This window comes from Rhinopithecus roxellana, chromosome 4 (assembly GCF_007565055.1).
Source record: "Rhinopithecus roxellana isolate Shanxi Qingling chromosome 4, ASM756505v1, whole genome shotgun sequence".
Lineage (NCBI taxonomy): Eukaryota > Metazoa > Chordata > Mammalia > Primates > Cercopithecidae > Rhinopithecus > Rhinopithecus roxellana.
This window is the reverse complement of record NC_044552.1, coordinates 150,831,038-150,851,428: the sequence shown is the minus strand read 5'-3', so window position 1 is coordinate 150,851,428 and position 20,391 is coordinate 150,831,038. Positions and strand designations below refer to the sequence as shown.

The following is a 20,391-nucleotide window of genomic DNA, read 5'->3' as shown; positions in this document are numbered from 1 at the left end:
ATAGTGAATGGGGGTTCCCGAGATTTTATATTCCTTTTACAGAAGGAAGCTGATCTCCTCTGGTCTTGCACAGAAAGGAGAATGGCTGCAGGGTCCAGGATGGGATTTTCACCAAGTCTGTTTACAGAGGATGTCCCTGCAGTGACCCCAAGGCAATGCCCCCTTGTTCTGCACACTGTTACTATCCCGTTCCTAAAGATGGGCCTCGTGGCCATGTTGGTGGCCTCTGAACACCTCCTACCCCAGGTGAATTAGTCTGGGGGGGATATACAACTCAAACTGATCATAATCTGCCTCTTTGTTTCCTAAGAATTGTGCTTTGGAACTGTCAATGAATTGAGGCAGTTTTTCCTTACACATGAAACTAGGGAAAAAATTGTATGCTTCATTGTTAAGGAAATACAACAGTACTGAACCAGGTAACTGGCCGCATCAAGGTTGATACTGAAAAAACCCATCAGCAGGCCCTTAACTTGAACTTACTGTGTCGGTTGCAAAAAGGAGAACAAATTTATCTCTATCACAACATTTAGAATAATCTTCAACAGGAAACCCAAGCCATGCTTGTTTCCCTTAGCAAAACAAACAAGCAAATCAACCTATTTTTCAGAGGTTCCTTCTGAAGTTGAAGTTATCATGATTGCCCAGAAGGATGTCCCACCAAGAGGAGCCTAAGGAGGTCATCCCACTGAGAGGAGTCCCAGGAGGTCATCCCAATGAACGGAGACCCAGAAGATCATCCCGCTGAAATGAGACCCGGGGGGCCATCCCACCAAGAGAAGCCTAAGGAGGTCATCCCACTGAGAGGCGCCCCAGAAGATCATCTCACTGAAAGGAGACCCGGGGGTCATCCCACCAAGAGAAGCCTAAGGAGGTCATCCCACTGAGAGGAGCCCCAGGAGGAGGATGTCCACCAAGGGGAGACTCAGGCCACATCATTAGCAATTCCTCTTACTCCCAAGCTGCCTGTTTATTCTGAGACCAGAAGGTCATACGTGCCCTCCCTGGCCAGGAGCGAGAATGGATTGGAGTTGAGGACAAGATGAGTTGAGCTGAATACTTCTTGTAGATAAAAGGCAGCCAGGAGGCCCAGCAACAGAGCAGGATTCTAACACTCACTCCCTGGCCTGCAGGGCCCCTCGGAAAGGTGAGTTTTAGATGCATGTGGGTAGGAGAGTGTGTGTGCAGGAGCCAGCAACTCCACAAAACTCCCATAAAATGTGTATCTTTTACAACGTGTGTGTGGTGAGAGGAGATTCAGGCTCCATGACTAAACTCTGGGTGGGTCAGGGACTGTCAAAAAGGTGAGAGGGGCTTCTGGCCTCATGGGACTCTTCATTTGCCAGGAGCTGATGTCCACAAGTCAAGCTAAACAGTAGGCTGTTCAGAAGCTGGCCCATCCTGGCCAGCCAGCAGCAGTGCCCACATCTGCAGGTGGAGCTTGGCCCGCGTAGCTGACTCTCAGGCTCACCCCTTGACTTTTCTTTCAGAGGAGATAAGAATTCTGGTTTCTGAATTAAAGAAAGGGAATAAACAACTCCAAGTCATGGCGACATGTAGATGACTGACCTCTTCTTATTTCCTGGGAAAGTGGACTGAGACTTTATAGTCTTTCCATAAGATTCATATGGAAATACGTGTGTGATGTGAGAGATAAAAACCAAACAGACTAGCAGACTAATTTTTATTGTACCAGGGAGAGCCGCCATGCTAGAATCAGTCTTGGTAGGGTGACTTATCTTAGACTTTCCTGGGATGGTAGACAAGTTTCAGACAGGGTGATGTAGAGCTGGGGGATGCCTCAGTCTATCAGCTGACCAAGAAATATTTTCAATGTGTCTGTATCATTCCAGGGGGTCTAGAGGTTCTACTCTCAGCTAGTCAACCACGAGAGAGAGTGGAGGCTTGCAGGGTGTGGGTCTGGCCTTGTCACAGGTAAATAAGAGTTCATCACACACCTGATAGGGACAAGAGAAAGTGTGCATAGGGGGCCCCACCCAGGTCTGTGGGAGAGGGTGATTTTTTGTGCTGATTCTTTCCTGGAACAGAAAAAGGTTGGGGGAGATTTGGGAAAATAAGAAGTTGGAGGGATTTTATGACTATCATTGTTTTCTTGGAGCTTGGGTTCAGGTTTACCTGAAAACGTTGAGAAGTTCATTGTCTGTAAAAAACAACAGATTTTGTAGCAAATGTTCAAGAAATGGTGGGTTGACTATAGATTTTCTTGTGTTCCAAATATCAGTGAAACGTGGATTCTATATGTTGATGAAAAAAGCTAAATTTTGTAAAGTATTAGAAGAGATTTATTTAGAGCCAAATGTGAAGACCATGACCCAGAACATAGGTCCTGAGAACATATGCCCAAGGGGGTTGGGCTACTAGTTGGTTTTATATGTTTTAGGGAGACACAAGACATCAATCAAAGCATGTGCATTGGTTCAGTCCTGAAAGGCAAGACAACTTGAAGTGGGGGCTTCCAGGTCAGAGGTGAATTCAAAGATTTTCTGATTGGTAATTGGTTGAAAGAGTTATTATCTAAAGATCTGGAATCCATAGAAAGGAGTGTCTAGGTTCAGATAAGGGATTGTGAAGACCAAGGTTCTTATTATGTAGATGAAGTCTCATAGATGGTAACCTTAGAGACAACAGATGGCAAATGTTTCCTATTCAGACATTTAAAAAATGCTAGACTCTGAGCTAATCACTTTGGGGTCCACAAAAGACCTGGGAAAAGAAGAGAATTCTCTACAAAATGTAAATTTCACCTACAAGACACAGCTTTGCAGGGTCATTTCAAAATGTGTCAAAGAAGTGTATTTTTGCGTAAAATATTTGGATTTCTTTCAAAGCCTGCTATCTGTCATGTGATGCTATAATAGAGTTAGGTTGGAATGTGGTATCTTATTTCTACAAAGAGTCTGTTTTGTCATGCTTAAGATCTCTGTTTTCATGTGAGGTCTGGCCAGTTGTTCCCGAATTCCAAAGCGAGGAGGGTATAACGAGGCACATTGGACCTTGCCTTCCCATCGTGGCCTGAACTAGATTGTTAGGATTCTATGGGATCCCCTTGGCTGAAAAGAGGGGTCCATTCAGTGAGTTGGGGGTCTCACAATTTCATTTTGGGTTTATAGTTATCTGAAAGTGGGAAGGGTGAGGTGGCAGGGAAAGAGGTGGATGCAGGTATGTCTGCAAAAATGATTTCTGCGCTCGTCCTACCTCTGAAACATGTTCACTCCCTCACTCCCCCGCATTGCCTGTCAGCTAGAATGAGTTGGGGAACACGCCAAGTTTGAGATACACACACACACATCTTAATTTTCATTCTTTCACATTGGTCTGATGGATAAGAGGTAACAGAGGCCCTTCATCATGTTCAGAGAGAAATTATAACTACTCAATGGTTAAAAGAGTATAGTCACAAGAAAGAACCTCCAAAAACCAGCATCAATAATAACTTAAGATGTTAAAAAGGCGGTAATTTGTAGATATTTCAAAGATAAATTGAGTCTTCCTGGTATGTGGGCATTTCAGTAAATGCTTTCATAGCATCAGGATCTCACAACACATTAAATCCCATCTGGGAAAGTTCAAACTCAGGGTCAGTCTTTCCCTTATTTTGGCAGAGCCCGTACGTTCTGCTAAAATTCTACTAAAATCCAACAGATACTTGCTGAATGCAAACAAGTGCAAAACCCAGGGCAAAATGCTCTCGGGCTCCTGCTCACTTCTGAGCCTGGGGCAGCCCCACAGAACAAGCCTTGTTCCATCTTCACAACACTAGGGATGGGGGAGATTTTACCAGAACCCCATGAGCACGGGAGCACATACAGACCCTCTACTGCAGCATGGAATCTTTCTTCTATGTATTTATTTTTTAAACTTTATGTGACATTTTTCTACATAGATCACAAGGATAACAGTTGTGTGAGCTTCTAGAGACTGTCTGGCCCAGTGCATGACATGCAGCCGGTGTTAATTAATAGCTGATGAGCAGATAAGTCAAGATACTCAGCTCCTAAAAAATAAGAGACACAGCGTGAAGGCAGTGGGGAAAAGTGGTTTAGAAACAACTTCCTAACATCCGGGCTGGGGAGGGGTGGGGGACAGAGGACAGGAGGACTAGAGAGTGAAGGCCAGGCATGCCCACCCTCTCTGCTAAGCCCTTTTCATGAGGTTTCTCCACACAGAGCTCACGCTGCCCCCTTGAGTAGATACTGATCATGGCTTTTGTGCCACTGGAAATACACAGCTCAATATCATTCATTAACTGAACACACTGGGTAAGAAAAACACAGGATATTGGGGATTCCTTGGAAAAACACAGTTTGCCTGTAGTGCCCACGCACAGCTCCTTTCTGAGAAGGGCCCTGGTCTGGTGTCCAGGGTACAGACCCCAGTCTGGGACTCTGAGGGCGGTTGCCACAGGTGGGTGTGTTGACAAATCATGGCTGCTTGAGAACACTGGGAGACCTTGCTACAGAGGTCCATGGGTCCTTACCTTGGGAACGCTGGACACAGCACACACAGCCCACCAACCCCAGACCCCTGGTGGTATCAAAATGAGGGTGCCTTAGCCCAATCAGATGCTGTTGGTCAGGGGCCCTGCAGACCCTCGACGGTCTTGGCTGGCTAGTCAGGCCACTCAAATGTCCCAGGTGGAGAAGTGGCCTGAGAGAAAGACGCAGAATCCCAGGACATCACCAGTAGCTTCAACCGTGCCGTGGAGGCTGGGAGGATTCACAAATGGTGTGAGGATGGGAGTATTTCCTCCAGACTTGCTTTCCAGACCCCTCAGTGGGTCTGCCCTCTCTGATAAGTAATGGAAATCAGCTAAGGGTCTTGGCTGAGGGCCTCACACAGCCAACTTGCCCCAAAGCTTTTTCTCTGATTGGCTCTCTGGGTTCGCCTTGGGGGAGGAAGAAGCTGGAGTCCGGAATGCCCTGCTCAGCTCAGGAGGTGGCCTGTCTAGCCAGGGGAAGGCGGAGTGGTTAGCCCCTGCCAAGATTTTAGATGTTTTGGAACATTAGCTAAGAGAAAACACCCTCAAGCCATGGTTGTGCTAACACAAATTGTTCTTCCTTAAACACCCACACACACATACACACAGCATGAGTACATTTATTTCCAAAGTGTGAAATTCCCTAAAGTAGACAAGAACTCGTTCAACTCCCTATAGATACCTTCTTCATCTTTATGCGGATAAAAATGTGTAAGATACATTTGAATTTATTTGGTGTTGCTTTTATTAACAAAGATTTTGGATGTAATTGTCAAGGAAATTGATATTAATTTGCTTACATGAGTACGTTCCTTAAAAAGGCAAATTATTGGTTAGACTTCCCTTAAATTAATCTTCAGCTTCTTGGCAGGAAGTTTGTTGATCTAAAAAGTGATTCTACAGCAGGAAGAACCCAAGGAGCCTGCGGTGAACCCAGTGGTAGCAAAACAGTGCCCTCTAGTGGCTGTTGAAGTCCCAGTTCTCGTGCTCTGAAGTCTGCATCCCCCAGGGTATCTGTCATTTTAATGTCCGATGAGTGACCTGTTGATTCGAGTAGATCTACAGAATCACCTCTTTTCTCAAGCTGATAGAGCCCAGATGTTAATTTTAAGGAGTGGAGTGGTTATGGCACCTTTTGAATCCTTTACACGTACGTCTTTGGCTTTGGGAGGTCAGCCCAGGCCTAGGTCATGGCTTCAGTGCACATGCGGCTCATAAAGCCAAAACTAGCTCTGAGTTTCTAGAGATTGCATTCTCTTCCCTCAGGCAACTCCATGTCTGCAGGAATGTGTAGGCTGCGGGAAGGCAGGCTCAGGGGTCGGGTAAGATAAGAGCGTCCCTTTGCTTATGACGAGACCTCTGGGCCACCACGTCTAAGACCTGCTCTGGTCACAGGAACACTGGGCGGTGCTGGGAGCCATCTCCTCTAAGAAGCATTTTATTCTGCTACGGAGAAAAGGCAGCGAGTGAAATATACTGTTGATTTTTTTTTTTTTTTAAATCCCTTTTAGCATAGATAAAGGGGAGGAACTGGGAGGAAAGGGGAGAAAAAGCAGATGAAGGCATGGTTTCAGAAACTCAATCCCAGCAGAAGTGCTGGAGGGACAGGGAGGGTGTGGCTCGGAAGGATGGAAACAGACCAGGTTTATTTGTACACAGTGGGAAGCTCCTCAGGAGACACAGGCTGGGGAGGGGGAGGGGAAGAGCAGTCTCTGGAAACAGCCCCCAGAGCCAGAGAACGAGTCTTAGAGGATGGGGCTAGTGAGTTGAAGCAACCAAGGGAAAAAGACCAGCAGACAATGCAATAAAACATCAGGAAGGTCTTCTAATATCAAAACGCAAGTCATTTGTGGGAATTACAGACAGGCCAGAATTGAAGTAAAGTCTTGCCAAAAAATAAAAATAAGGTCCAAGTTGATTCATCGATAACACGGTTAGTGTGAAGAAGTCCATGTTATCCTAATTTCTTTACATATTATTCCAATTTGTATTGTCTCTAAAAGTCAAAATATCATCTTAGTCAATTAACATTTATTGGTGATAACTTTTATTGGTGAAGTTGAACCATATATATATCTTGAAATTCACATTTATGCTATATATCAGGTGCTGTTCTAGGGGCTTTCAAAATTATCCAAGTCTTGAACTTTTACATCCCTCCTTTTTAAAGAGGAAACAGGTTCGGTGAGTCATTGACCCACCTGAGATCACCTAGCCAAGAAATTAAGGATTAGGATGTGAACTCATGGAGGTCATCTGTTTCCATGCTCAGAATCCCTTTGCGAGACTGCATGGCTTTCATGTCTATGTAAGCATTGCCAGGCCTCTGAGCCCAAGCTAAGCCATCATATCCCCTGTGACCTGCAGGTATACCTCCAGAGGGCCTGAAGAAACTGAACATTCACAAAAGAAGTGAAAATAGCCTTAACTGATGACATTCCACCATTGTGATTTGTTTCTGCCCCCACCCTAACTGATCAATGTACTTTGTAATCTCCCCCACCCTTAAGAAGGTTCTTTGTAATTCTCCCCACCCTTGAGAATGTACTTTGTGAGATTCACCCCCTGCCCATAAAGCATTGCTCCTAACTCCACCGACTATCCCCAAACCTATCAGAACTAATGGTAATCACCACCCTTGGATGACTCCTTTTTCGGACTCAGCTCACCTACACCCAGGTGAAATAAACAGCCTTGTTGCTCACACAAAGCCTGTTGGGTGGTCTCTTCACATGCACTTGTGAGACATTTAGTGCCGAAGACCCGGGTCAGAGGGCCTCCTTTGGGAGACCAGTCCCCTGTCCTCTCCCTCACTCCGTGAAGAGATCCACCTATGACCAACCAGCCAAGGAACATCTCACCAATTTCAAATCGGGTAAGCCGTCTTTTCACTCTCTTCTCCAGCCTCTCTTGCTGCCCTTCAGTCTCCCTGTCCTTCCAATTCCAGTTCTTTTTCCTCTCTAGTCGAGACAAAGGAGACACTTTTTATCCATGGACCCAAAACTCCAGTGCCGGTCATGGACTCAGGAAGGCAGTCTTCCCTTGGTGTTTAATCACTGCGGGGACGTCTGCCTGATTATTCACACACATTCCGTTGGTGTCTGATCACCGCGGGGACGCCTGCCTTGGTCATTCACCCACATTCCCTTGGTGGGAAGTCAATTGTGGGGACACCTGCTTTGGCTGCTCACCCACACTGCAGCCCAGGGTTGCTCCCCACCCCCTTTTCCGCGTCTCTACCCTTCTCTTTAAACTTGCCTCCTTCACTATGGGCAAACTTCCATCCTGCTTTCCTCCTTCTTCTCCCTTAACCTGTGTTCTCAAGAACTTAAAACCTCTTCAATTCTCACCTGACTTAAAATCTAAGCGTCTTATTTTCTTTTGCAACACTGCTTGACTTCAATACAAACTTGACGGTGGTTCTCAATAGCCAGAAAACGGCTTCGATTTCTCCATCCTATGCGATATAGATGATTTTTGTCGAAAAATGGGCAAATGGTCTGAGGTGCCTGACGTCTAGGCATTCCTTTACACACTGGTTCCTCCCCAGTCTCTGCTCCCAATGAGACTTCCAAATCTTTCTTCTTCCCCTCCTGTCTGTTCCTTCTGTCTCCACCCCAAGCTCTGAGTCCTGTGAATCTTCCTTTTCTACTGACCCATCTGACCTCTCACCTCCTTCCCAGACTGCTCCTCCTAAGGTCGCTCCTGGCCAGGCTGAGTCAGGCTCCAACTCTTCTTAAGCCTCTGCTCCCCCACCCTATAACCTTTCTATCACCTCCCCTCCCCACACCCGGTCTGGCTTACAGTTTCGTTCTGTGACTAGCCCTCCCCCACCTGCCCAACGATTCCCTCTTAGAGAGGTGGCTGGAGCTCTCCAAGGTTAATGCTCCTTTTTTCTTTATCCAACCTCTCCCGAATCAGTTAGCATTTAGGCTCTTTTTTACCAAATATAAAAACCCAGCCCTGTTCATGGCCCATTTGGCAACAGCCCTTAGACTCTTTACCACTCTAGACCCAGAGGGGCCAGAAGGCCTTCTTATTCTCAATATGCATTTTATTACCGGACCCGCTCCCGACATTAGAAAAAGCTCCAAAAATTAGATTCTGGCCCTCAAACCCCACAATAGGACTTAATGAACCTCGCCTTCAAGGTGTACAATAATAGAGAAGAGGCAGCCAAGTAGCAACCTATTTCTGAGTTGCAATTACTTGCCTCCACTGTGAGAGAAACCCCAGCCACATCTCCAGCACACAAGAACTTTCAAATGCCTCAACCACAGCAGCCAGGGGTTCCTCCAGGACCGCCTCCCCCAGGAGCTTGCTTCAAGTGCTGGAAATCTGGCCACTGGGCCAAGGAACTACCGCAGCCAGGGATTCCTCCTAAGTCGTGTCCCATCTGTGCAGGACCCAATAGAAATCGGACTGTCCGACTCACCCGGCAGCCACTCACAGAGTCCCTGGAACTCTGGCCCAAGGCTCTCTGACTGACTCCTTCCCAGAGCTTCTCGGCTTAGCGGCTGAAGACTGACACTGCCCGACCGCCTCGGAAGCCCCCAGACCATCACGGATGCCGATCTTCAGGTAACTCTTACAGTGGAGGGTAAGTCTGTCCCCTTCTGAATCAATATGGAGGTTACACCACATGACCTTCTTTTCAAGGGCCTGTTTCCCTTGCCTCCATAACTGTTGTGGGTATTGACAGCCAGGCTTCTAAACCTCTGAAAACTCCCCAACTCTGGTGCCAACTTGGGCAGTATTCTTTTATGCACTCCTTTTTAGTTATCCCCACCTGCCCAGCTCCCTTATTAGGTCAAGGCATTTTAACTAAATTATCTGCTTCCCTGACTATTCCTGGGCTACAGCCACACCTCATTGCTGCCTTTTCCCCAGTTCAAAGGCCTCCTTCACATCCTCCCCTTGTACCTCCTCACCTTAAACCACAGGTATAGGACACCTCTACTCCCTCCTTGGTGACCGATCATGCACCCCTTACCATCCCATTAAAACCTAATCACACTTAACCTGCTCAACCCCAATATCCCATCCCACAGCATGCTTTAAAAGGATTAAAGCCTGTTATCTCTCTCCTGCTACAGCATGGCCTTTTAAAGCCTATTAACTCTCCTTACAATTCCCCCATTTTACCTGTCCAAAAACCAGATAAGCTTTACAGGTTAGTTCAGGATCTACACCTTATCAACCAAATTGTCTTGCCTATCCACCCCGTGGTGCCAAAGTCATATACTCTCCTATCCTCAATACCTCCCTCCTCAACACCTCCATAACCCATTATTCTGTTCTGGATCTCAAACTTGCTTTACTGTTCCTTTGCACCCTTCATCCCAGCCTCTCTTCGTTTTACTTGGACTGACCCTGACACCCATCAGGCTCAGCAAATTACCTGGGCTGTACTGCTGCAAGGCTTCACGGACAGCCCCCATTACTTCAGTGAAGCCCAAATTTCTTCATCTGTTACCTATCTCGGCATAATTCTTCATGAAAACACACGTGCTTTCCCTGCTGATCATGTCCAGCTAATCTCCCAAATCCCAACCCTTTTTTCATTACACACAGCCAAAGTGCAGGGCTGTGTGGTAGGAATTCTTACACAAGAACTGGGACCACGCTCTGTGGTCTTTTTATCCAAACAGCTTGACCTTACTGTTTTAGCCTAGCCCTCATGTCTGCGTGCGGTGGCTGCTGCTGCTTTAATACTATTACAGGCCCTCAAAATCACAAACTATGTTCAACTCACTCTCTAGAGTTCTCATAACTTCCAAAATCTATTTTCTTCCTCAAAGGAGGCTTTGAACTCGGGAAAAGGGCGGCAATGAGGTGTGGCTGTAGCCCAGGAATAGTCAGGGAAGCAGATAATTTAGTTAAAATGCCTCGACCTAATAAGGGAACTGGGCAGGTGGGGATAACTAAGGAGTGCTTAAAAGAGTATTGTCCAAGTTGGCACCAGAGTTGGGGAGTTTTCAGAGGTTTAGAAGCCTGGCCACCGATACCCACAACTGTTATGGAGGCAAAGGCCCTTGAAAAGAAGGTCATGTGGAGTGGGTAGCCTCCATATTGATTAAGAAGGGGACGGACTTACCCTCCGCCGTAAGAGTTACTACCCAAAGCATTTGTGATGGTCCTTCGGCTTCCGAGGTGATTGGACAGTGTCAGTCTTCAGCCGCTAAGCCGAGCAGATCTGGGAAGGAGACAGTCAGAGAGCCGAGGGCCAGAGTTCCAGCGGCTCTGTGAGTGGCTGCCAGGGGAGTTGGACAGTCCGATTTGTAGTGGGGTCCCGCACAGATGGGACACGGCTTAGGAGGAATCCCTGGCTGTGGGCATTCATTGACCCAGTGGCCAGATTTCCAGCACTTGAAGCAAGCTCCTGGGGGAGGCGGTCCTGGAGGAAACCCTGGCCACTGCGGTTGAGGTGTTTGGAAGTTCTTGTGTGCTGGAGATGTGGCTGGGGTTTGTCTCACAGTGGAGGCAAGTAATTGCAACTCAGAAATACGTTTCTACTTGGTTGCCTCTACTCTATTATTGTACAGCTTGAAGGCGAGGTTCATTAAGTCCTGTTGTGGGGTTTGAGGGCCAGATTTTAATTTTTGAAGCTTTTTTTTTAATGCCAGGAGCTGACTGGGTGATAAAATGCATATTTGGAATGAGACGGCCTTTTGACTCTTCAGGGTCTAGGGTTGTAAAGCGTCTCAGGGTTGCTGCTAAGTGGGCCATGAACTGGGCTGGGTTTTCGTCTTTACCTTGGGTAGTTTCTTTAAGCTTGTCATAATTAATAGCTTTGTAAGCTGCCTTTTTAAGCCCTTCAGCTAGGCAGGAAATCATGTGATCTCGCCTAGCTATACCTGGGGAATCTGCCTGATAGTTCCATTGGGGATCCTCTTGGGGAACTTCTCTATTGCCTTCCTGGAGGTCTGACTCATGAAGCTGGTGGTTGTCAGTGTGATATTGGGCTACAGAAAAAAACTCATTCCTGTTCCTCTGGGGACAGGGCAGAGGTCAGGATGACATTAAGTCACTCCAGGTTAAATTGTAGGACAGAGTTACATATCTGAATTCCTGTATATATTTAGTGGGGTCTGATGAAAAACAGCCTAAATGCTGACTGATCTGAGAGAGGTCTGATAGAGAAAAAGGCACATGTACCCTGACTATACCATATACCCTCTTTTCTAATTAAGAGAAACACACCTTATTCCTAACTTATTACTATTAATGACAGCACAGGCATCAAATTTTAAGGTGACTTGTTTGAGCACCCCTTTTTCTTCTGTTTTGGCTAACACTTTACTCGTATCGTTTATGAGCCCCCACCAGTCCTCAGTCCTTAATCTTATTTTAAAAACTGTGGTCATGGGATACTCAGATGGGTCATAACACACATCAGGTTGGTCCTTTCCTGGGCTACATACCTTGTGTAGAATAAGATTATACAAACAAGTTCTTTTTAGAGTTCCAGTACACTTATAATAACCGTAAAATAATAGGACCGTAGCAACCTTTTGTCCTATCTCAGTGATTTGATGTATATACTGGGAACAGCGCTCAGTGTGAGGAAGGTCAGTTGAAGTCCTTACTGTACAAGTCCAAATTTTAAGGAAAATGAGTCCTGCGATGAATTTCCTCATGCTTCAGTTGTGTGTGGACCAGTCAGCTTCCGGGTGTGACTGGAGAAGGGCTTGTCGTCTTCTTCAGAGTCACTTGGCAGGGGTTGGCGAAGCTGCTCCCGACCACGTACCACTTACAGTCTACTGATGTTCAAGGATGGTCTCGGAGGTTGGGCCTGCTAGAATAAACTGAGTCCAACACCTCTACACAGTTATGTTCAGCTGGGCTCGCTGATACTGGGAGCAAGGTGGTAGGGTTTAGGGTTTTGCAAACTTCAGTGGTTATGTGGGGATTTTCACATAGCAAGCTTTGGTACTTGGTTAATCTAGCATTTGTTAACCAATGATGTCCTTTGGTATTTATTAAAGTTACCACAGCATGGGGGGCCTTTATATTCAGGTTTTGCCTAAGGGTTAGTTTATCTGCTTCTTGTGCTAACAGGGCCTTTGCTGCTAGGTCCCTTAGACCTGGGGGCCGGCCTTTGGAAACTCTGTCTAGTTGTTTTGAGAGATAGGCCACTGGCCTTGGCCAGGCCCCACAGTCTGGGTTAAAACTCCAACTGCCATTTTTTCTCTTTCTGACACATAGAGTGTAAAGAGTTTTGTCAGGTCAGGTCACCTCAGGGCTGGGGCCCACATGAGTTTTTCTTTTAACTCATGAAAAGCTCATTGCTGTTGGTTGTAATAGATGTAGTTTATCTAATCTACATTTTTATTAACTGTCAGCTACTAAAATATTGACTCAAATCCTGCAGCTATTTGATTTCAAGCTTTAAATTGATCTGGTATTCCTTGTGGGACTCCAGTTGCATCTAAATAGACATGAGAGTCGAAAGACTCATAAGGGGCTTCTCTTGCTTTATGAAGTCTAATTATTTTTTTCCTTCTGGTTGATGAAATGCCAGGGTGAAAGGGATAGTCAACTGGACTAAAGTACAAGTGCCACTCCAGTTATTCAGCAGAGTGCCCAGTAAAGGTCCACCACAATACCACCACACATCCGCTCAGGGGTGAACAAGGGTTGACTGATTGATAAGCTCTTGAAAATTCTTAAGCTCACTGCATCCTTTCAGGTCTCCAAGGAATGCTAAATTTCCTCCCTGCCATGAGAGACATGCAGTGAACTTAGTGTTGGGAGGCAGAAGCTGGATGGCTCTCAGGGGCTGATCCGCAGTGACTTTGGGATATAGCAGAGAGAGCTTGGCATGACTTATTACTCCAGGCTGTGGAATCCTGGAAAAGAGCTATCATGCAGCCTACGCCTGGTTGACTGGAGGACCACCTTAGTGGAAGGGGGACAATCTGGGCCTCTGGCCTGCCATGTGCACAAGCATAACAATTGCTTTTGTTCAATGTGCAGATGGAATATTTGATCCATTTTAACCAGGCATTTGCATCTTGGTATCCTGTCTTAATTGCTAAAGTTTGTTTTAAGTCTTTTTATTTTTTTTATTTTTATTTTTTTTTGAGACGGAGTCTCGCTCTGTCGCCCAGGCTAGAGTGCAGTGGCCGGATCTCAGCTCACTGCAAGCTCCGCCTCCCGGGTTCAGGCCATTCTCCTGCCTCAGCCTCCGGAGTAGCTGGGACTACAGGCGCCCGCCACCTCGCCCGGCTAGATTTTTGTATTTTTTAGTAGAGACGGGGTTTCACCGTGTTAGCCAGGATGGCCTCGATCTCCTGACCTCGTGATCCACCCGTCTCGGCCTCCCAAAGTGCTGGGATTACAGGCTTGAGCCACCGCACCTGGCCTTGTTTTAAGTCTTTAACTTCTATGATCCTCTAGTAAAATGAATGTATGGTTTTAGGGAAATTACAAAAACCAGTTGGGGTAGTCCATCCTTGCTCTTTAGTGGTCCACAGAATGTTGGACCAACTATGGCATGAAAACTCTACATCGGGGGCAACACTTCTGGTTGGCATTGGGGTCTTTATTGAAATGTCCTCGGATTAAATCGTCCTACTTTACTAATGCCTAGTCTGAGGAAAGTCAGGAGGGACAGAAGTGCTTTTCTGAAGTAGAAAGCTGTCTTTGACTTGGCAGGTCCTCACAGGGTATAACAAGGCAAGCATTAAATGCAATAGTTTGAGGCAAAATTGACTTTGTTATATTAATAACTAGATGGCCAGCAATAGAACAAGGAAGGAAGAAAGAGTAATAGAACAGATTAAAAGAGTTAAATTTTTCTTAGCTTTAGTTTGGTAGGGTTTTACCCTGGGACTATGGCCCACGACTCTGGAGGCGGTGGCGCTTCTGGTTATATTAATAACTAGATGCTCAGCAATAGAACAAGGAAAGAAGAAAGAGTAATAGAATAGATTAAAAGAGTTAAATTTTTCCTAGCTTCAGTTTGGTAGGGTTTTCCCTTGGGACTATGGCCCATGACTCTGGAGGGGGTGGCGCTTTCTTGACTCGGGTGTGATGAGTCCATCCCTTTTTTGCTGTGTGAACAGCAGTCTTGGTGGTTAGCAGCACAAGGTAGGGTCCTTCCCAGGCTGGCTCAAGTTTTTCTTCTTTCCACCTTTCGATGAGAACGTGATTTTCAGGCTGGTGCTGGTTTACTGGAAATTCTCGGGGTGGTACATGGGCTAAAGACTAGTTTTTTTTTTTTTTTTTTTTTTTTTTTTTTGTGTGTGTGTGTGTGTGTGTGTGTGTGTGTGTGTGAGAGAAAGGAAAGTGGAAGAAAAACCAAGTATATAATTTTTAGAAATTGATCTTTTCTTTTAAATGTGGGGACCTTGGCAGTGAACTTTATAGTCCTTAGTGCCTTTTTACTGAGAAATTTCCTTTAGCACCTGTTTTTATTAGTTTTTAAACCAAAGAAAGCCAAGTACCATTTTACTTTTAACAATGCTTCTCGTATGATTTTTATACCAGATAAGCTAAATTTTATCTTTATATTAGTGTGTTATTAATGTTAAACCTAATTTTAATAAAACCTTGTAGACATATTTACTTAATTTTTAATGTTTGACCATAAGGTAAGATTTTATAAACTCATTTTAACCTTTTATAATTTTTGCTAAAGAGCAGCTTGGTGCTTTAAGAAAAACCTGTTATGCTTTTACTTTAATGTCCAGTTCACAGAAAAATTGGATGATACTTCTTTTTTTTTTTTCGCTCCGTCACCTGGGCTGGAGTGCAGTGGCTGGATCTCAGCTCACTGCAAGCTCCGCCTCCCGGGTTCACGCCATTCTCCTGCCTCAGCCTCCCGAGTAGCTGGGACTACAGGCGCCCGCCACCTCGCCCGGCTAGTTTTTGGTATTTTTTAGTAGAGACGGGGTTTCACCGTGTTAGCCAGGATGGTCTCAATCTCCTGACCTCGTGATCCACCCGTCTCGGCCTCACAAAGGGATTACAGGCTTGAGCCACCACGCCCGGCCGGATGATACTTCTTTAACTTTAGCTAATATGTTTATACACAGAATGTTCTTTCCAATTAACATTTTAAAACTTGCTTAAACCTTCAAAACAATAATTTTTTTTAACTTTTTATGAAGGTAAAAATGCACATTCTTGTGCCTCCTTACAATCTTTTTACCAAAGGTATATTTTGCTTTTCTTATACCCCTTACACATAAGCTGTTTTTTTTTTTTTTTATAGTTTTACATTCAGGAAGCCTAGTTACTTTTAAATGATACAACATTTTTTACATACATTCTTTTTTTAACACTTTTTTATATCATTTTTTTCTCTCACGATTTTTACAGGCAATTTTTTGACATGCCTTAACTTTCTGACTTATTACAAACATTTCTTTCTTTAAACAACCAGTTAATTTATTTCAGGACAAGAATTTACCATGTAACACTCTTTCTATATAAATTCCGGCCCCCTCTTTTTTCCCTTTTTTTTCCGAAGATGATAATCTTTTTTTTTCCAAAACGAAACTTTGTGTGTGTGTGTCTGTGGACTAGACTATTTAAAGGCCACAAGAATAGAATTACTGTAATGCATGTTACACTGTTAACTTTCAGCAAACTTTACTTTTATTGAAAACCTTGTAAGGTTGGGATTTTAATTATCCTTTGCTATTAATAAGACCTTGTTTTGTCCAATGTAGAATTGGTATAGATGGCTTTTAAAGGAATAGGGTACACTTTTTTTTTCTTAACTACTTGTATATCTCTTTCTTTCTTTCTTTCTTTCTTTCTTTCTTTCTTTCTTTCTTTCTTTCTTTCTTTCTTTCTTTCTTTCTTTCTCTCTCTCTCTCTCTCTGACTTTGTCTCTCTCTCTTTGACTTTCCTTTTGCCTCTGTCTCTTCCTCTCTCTCTCTGCCTCTGTCTTTCTCTCTCTCTCTCTCCTTGACTCCCTCTTTGTCTGTCTCTTCTTCTCTGTCTCTTCATCTCTCTCTCTCTTTGCCTCTTTTCCTTTCTGTCTCTTTGCTTTCTCTCTCTTTGCTGGTCTCTCCTTGCCTCTGCCAGCCAGTTATGCTGCTGATCTCTCAGCCACCGTGTGTTAGGGGCAGGGGATCTAAAACAAGCTGGTCTGGGTTCCCTGGCTTACAGGTTGCCTTGTGCCATACCTTTGAAACAAAGGACCTGTCCAGGCTTCCTTCTAATGGTCAACCTACCTCTAATGCTGGCCAGTCTATCTTACACAAAGTTTTAAGTTTTCCTGGTGTCATAGTACTCCACATTCTCCCTTAAATCCTTTTCTTGAAAATATTCAACATAGTTCCTTGTGGGGTGGGCTTACTTTGTGCCTCACCCATGTTTCCTCTAGACAAAACACCACGCTCACACCACACACATACCACAAAACAAAGAATGGGTAAAAAGGGCATACACACACTTTTGTAGTTTACACCAAACCAAAATCAAAACCAAAATCAGAGTATCAAGAAATCCAAGCCAGGTCAAAACCAAAACCAAAGTATCAAGCAATCCAAGTCAAGTCAAAAACAAAAACCAAATGCCGGTACAGGCACACCGTGGGTGATCAGGCCACACTTCCACTCAAATGGAGTAGGCAAGTTCCCAAGACCAACCCTGTCAAGCAGTTCAAACCAAATCAAAACCAAAACCAAAGCGCCGATAAAGGCACGCTGTAGGTGATCAGGCCACGCTTCCACTCAAATGGAGTGGGCAAGTTTCAAAGACTAGTCTTACCAAGTTTTAGATGTCCAGACTCCAAGTGCCTGTTCCTTCCCAGTGTTCAGCCACTACGTTGATCCTCCACGGGGGCCTGCCACATACTGCTCTGGCGAGGTGTCCCACTGGGGCAAATGCCTACCGGGGAGCGCTCTCAGGATCCGCGTCACTTGGGCTGGTTGGAGTCCCCCGCAGGGATGTTCCAGCTTGAGCTGCCTTGATCATCTACCATTCACCTCACTTCCCAGTCAGGGAACCAAGAAATGTAGCAGGACAAGCCACAGACAAAACTCCTCGGACACCGAGTTAAAGAAGGAAGGGGTTTATTCAGCTGGGGGCATCGGCAAGACTCCTGTCCCAAGAGCCGAGCTCCTCGAATGAGCAATTCCTGTCCTTTTAAGGGCTCACAACTCTAAGGGGGTGTGTGTGAGAGGGTTGTGATCGATTGAGCAAACAGGGGGTACGTGACTGGGGGCTGCATGCACCGGTAATTAGATCGGAGCAAAACAGGATAGGGATTTTCATAGTGCATTTCTATGCAATGCCTGTAATCTATAGATAACATAACCAATTAGGTCAGGGGTCAATCTTCAACTACCAGGCCCAGGGTGTGGCGCCGGGCTGTCTGCCTGTGGATTTCATTTCTGCCTTTAGGTTTTACTTCTTTCTTTGGAGGCAGAAATTGAGCATAAGACGATATGAAGAGTGGTCTCCTCCCTTATCCTCATGTAAGTCTTTTTTTCTTTTAATAATTGCTGTATGGTGTTGTGAAACCATACAGTCTTTGCAATACGAAGACTTTGGCCCTAGGATCTTATAATCACATTAGCGCTTCTTCAGAAGTTGAACTATGTATCTTGAAGTTGACATTTATGCCTTGTTCTTTAAGACTGAAGTTCACATTCTGTACCACTGACAATTTCTGACAGTTTCTTGTACTGTGAAAGGTTCTATTCTATACACGTGTAAAAAGTGAAATGTATGACTTTACCATCTGGACCATGTCTATTAGAATTTAACAGGAAAAAAGCACCATTACCTAGAGGCTGGTAAGAGTCATGATCTTTTGCCCCATAGAAAGTGGATGTTGCGGATCACAGAGAAGGTGAATGAGTAGCAGCGCTCCCTTGTGCTTCATGGGGTCAGTGATAACCGAGTTCATTAACGAGTGACAGGTTTAATGACTAACACACCTCTAACATTTCACCTCTAGCTCAGATGAAAGAGAGAATGGGACTTCTTGGTACTGACTGTTTTTCCTGTGCCTCAATTGGTTTCTTTTAGGGAGCTACAAATGTACATGTCCACTGATGATTGATGTTTTCAGCCAGCACGATGGACAGAAGTCTAAGGAATGTCCTTGTTGTTTCCTTTGGGTTCCTGCTTCTCTTTACAGCCTATGGAGGTCTGCAGAACCTGCAGGTATGTGTACAGTCAAGTTACCTGAACTTCTTGGCCTCCAAGAATCCCCGTGGTCACAGACAATAATGAATTGGAAATTTGAAAAATCTAATTCACCTGGTATTTCTTTTTCACTCCACACCAAATCCTCTAAAACAAACAGTGGTTCTCAGATGCAGTCCTCCAGTGAGCAGTTCCCACTCACGTCTCAATAGGATTGGACAACAATGAGGTGTGCGTTGCTCTTAGAGAGCTCTGGACAGCAGGGGTCTTGGGATCGTGATTTGTTGGGACATTCTTTGCCTTTGGGTGGTTAAAAGGAGACATGGGAAAAGTCACTGTGAATATGATTGCATGCCCTTGGCTTTGTGGTTAGGGGCAGCCAAGTGAATTTATCAAATATCACTAGACCTTATAGATTCCAAGCTTACTCTAAGCAAAACTGTGAACTTTGACAACATGGTCTCTATATTTTGAGCTCCTTACATCATGCTCTCCGGGACAGCTGTCTCTGCTAGTCAGGACTGGCGTGAGCAACACAGAGTGTTCAGATAGAAGTGACTCAGGAATGACTGTGCCCCAGCATGCGTAGGAGCTGAGGCCACCTCTCTCCAAGAATCCCAAGACTTCCATGCGGTTGGCTTCGCTCTCAGGCCCCAACAAGGCACATGCATCCCCAGGCTCCCTCCTCAGAGATAAGCAGCCCCAGTGAGAAGACAGGGCCTCAAGCCAGAGAGTTCTTATGAGTCCTCACCCTGGTCTGGACTAGGTCCCCTCATCCAAGGACCAAGGACACTCTTTTGTGGCACCTCCCCTGCAGCTGCCACCTCCTCTCACCCTTTCTGGCTGCAGGCCTCCAAGTTCTCATTCAACTCTCATCTTGGAGGTCACTGGAGCCCAGGTTGGGGTGCGGCACCAGCACCCTCATGGCTGCGTGTGCCTGCCCATGTCATCTCCACCAGTGGCAGCAGCCTGCAGTTTCCAGGACACAAAGGCCACATCTCTGGTCCATCCTCGAACCTCAGACAGTGACAGGCACTCAGAGGTGGGCGATGGATATTTGTTGAAGGAAGAAATCATTCATGCGCACTCACCTGCTTCGTATCCTTGGGGCCTCCCCATGGGCTGAAGGACCCCTTCCATTCCCCGGGAGCATGCAGGCCCCTCACAGACCAGTTCTGGCAGAGTCTCCAGCCCCGTCTTGCCACACTGTCCTGTTCTCAGCTGAGATTCAGGCAGGCGTCCACAGAGGCGTGAGCAGCTCTCACAGCCATCCAGCCTCAGCACAAGCACTCACAGGGGTGCCGGGCCTTCCCTCCCTGATGTTTAGACACACTAACTGCTTTATTCCAAATTCACCTGCACTTTCCTCCCACCAGCTGCAGAGGAGGCTCCCAGGGCAGCAAGCGTGTGGCTGGTGGTTCCTGGGAGCTGTGGCAGCCTCCAGCCTGGGCGACACTGAGGACCTGCTGGTGCCTCATCCCACTGTGTCCATCCCGTGCTCTGACAGGGCTGGCTTTGTTCCCACAGAGCAGCCTGTACAGCGAGGAGGGCCTGGGTGTGACAGCACTTAGCACCCTCTACGGAGGCATGCTCCTGTCCTCCATGTTCCTCCCACCGCTCCTCATTGAGAGGCTGGGCTGCAAGGGGACCATCATCCTCTCCATGTGTGGCTACGTGGCCTTCTCCGTGGGCAACTTTTTCGCCAGCTGGTACGCAGCCCCCACCCCCTGCCCACCCCGCCCCGGCCGTTCCCCACGCTAGGGATGTTCACTCTGCAC

At 45.9% G+C, this 20,391-nt stretch overlaps 1 protein-coding gene across 1 annotated transcript in view; it reads left to right on the top strand.

Moving 5' to 3' along the window:
• Positions 1-630: 630 nt before the first annotated feature.
• Positions 631-20,391, top strand: part of UNC93A (unc-93 homolog A) — a 41,150-nt gene continuing 21,389 nt past the window's right edge. Inside the window, exons 1-3 of the mRNA XM_010374076.2 lie at positions 631-1,147; positions 18,494-18,631; positions 20,141-20,322. Coding sequence (XP_010372378.2) covers positions 18,527-18,631; positions 20,141-20,322 — 287 coding nt within the window. The 5' untranslated portion in view covers positions 631-1,147; positions 18,494-18,526. The remainder of the gene's footprint in view (positions 1,148-18,493; positions 18,632-20,140; positions 20,323-20,391) is intronic.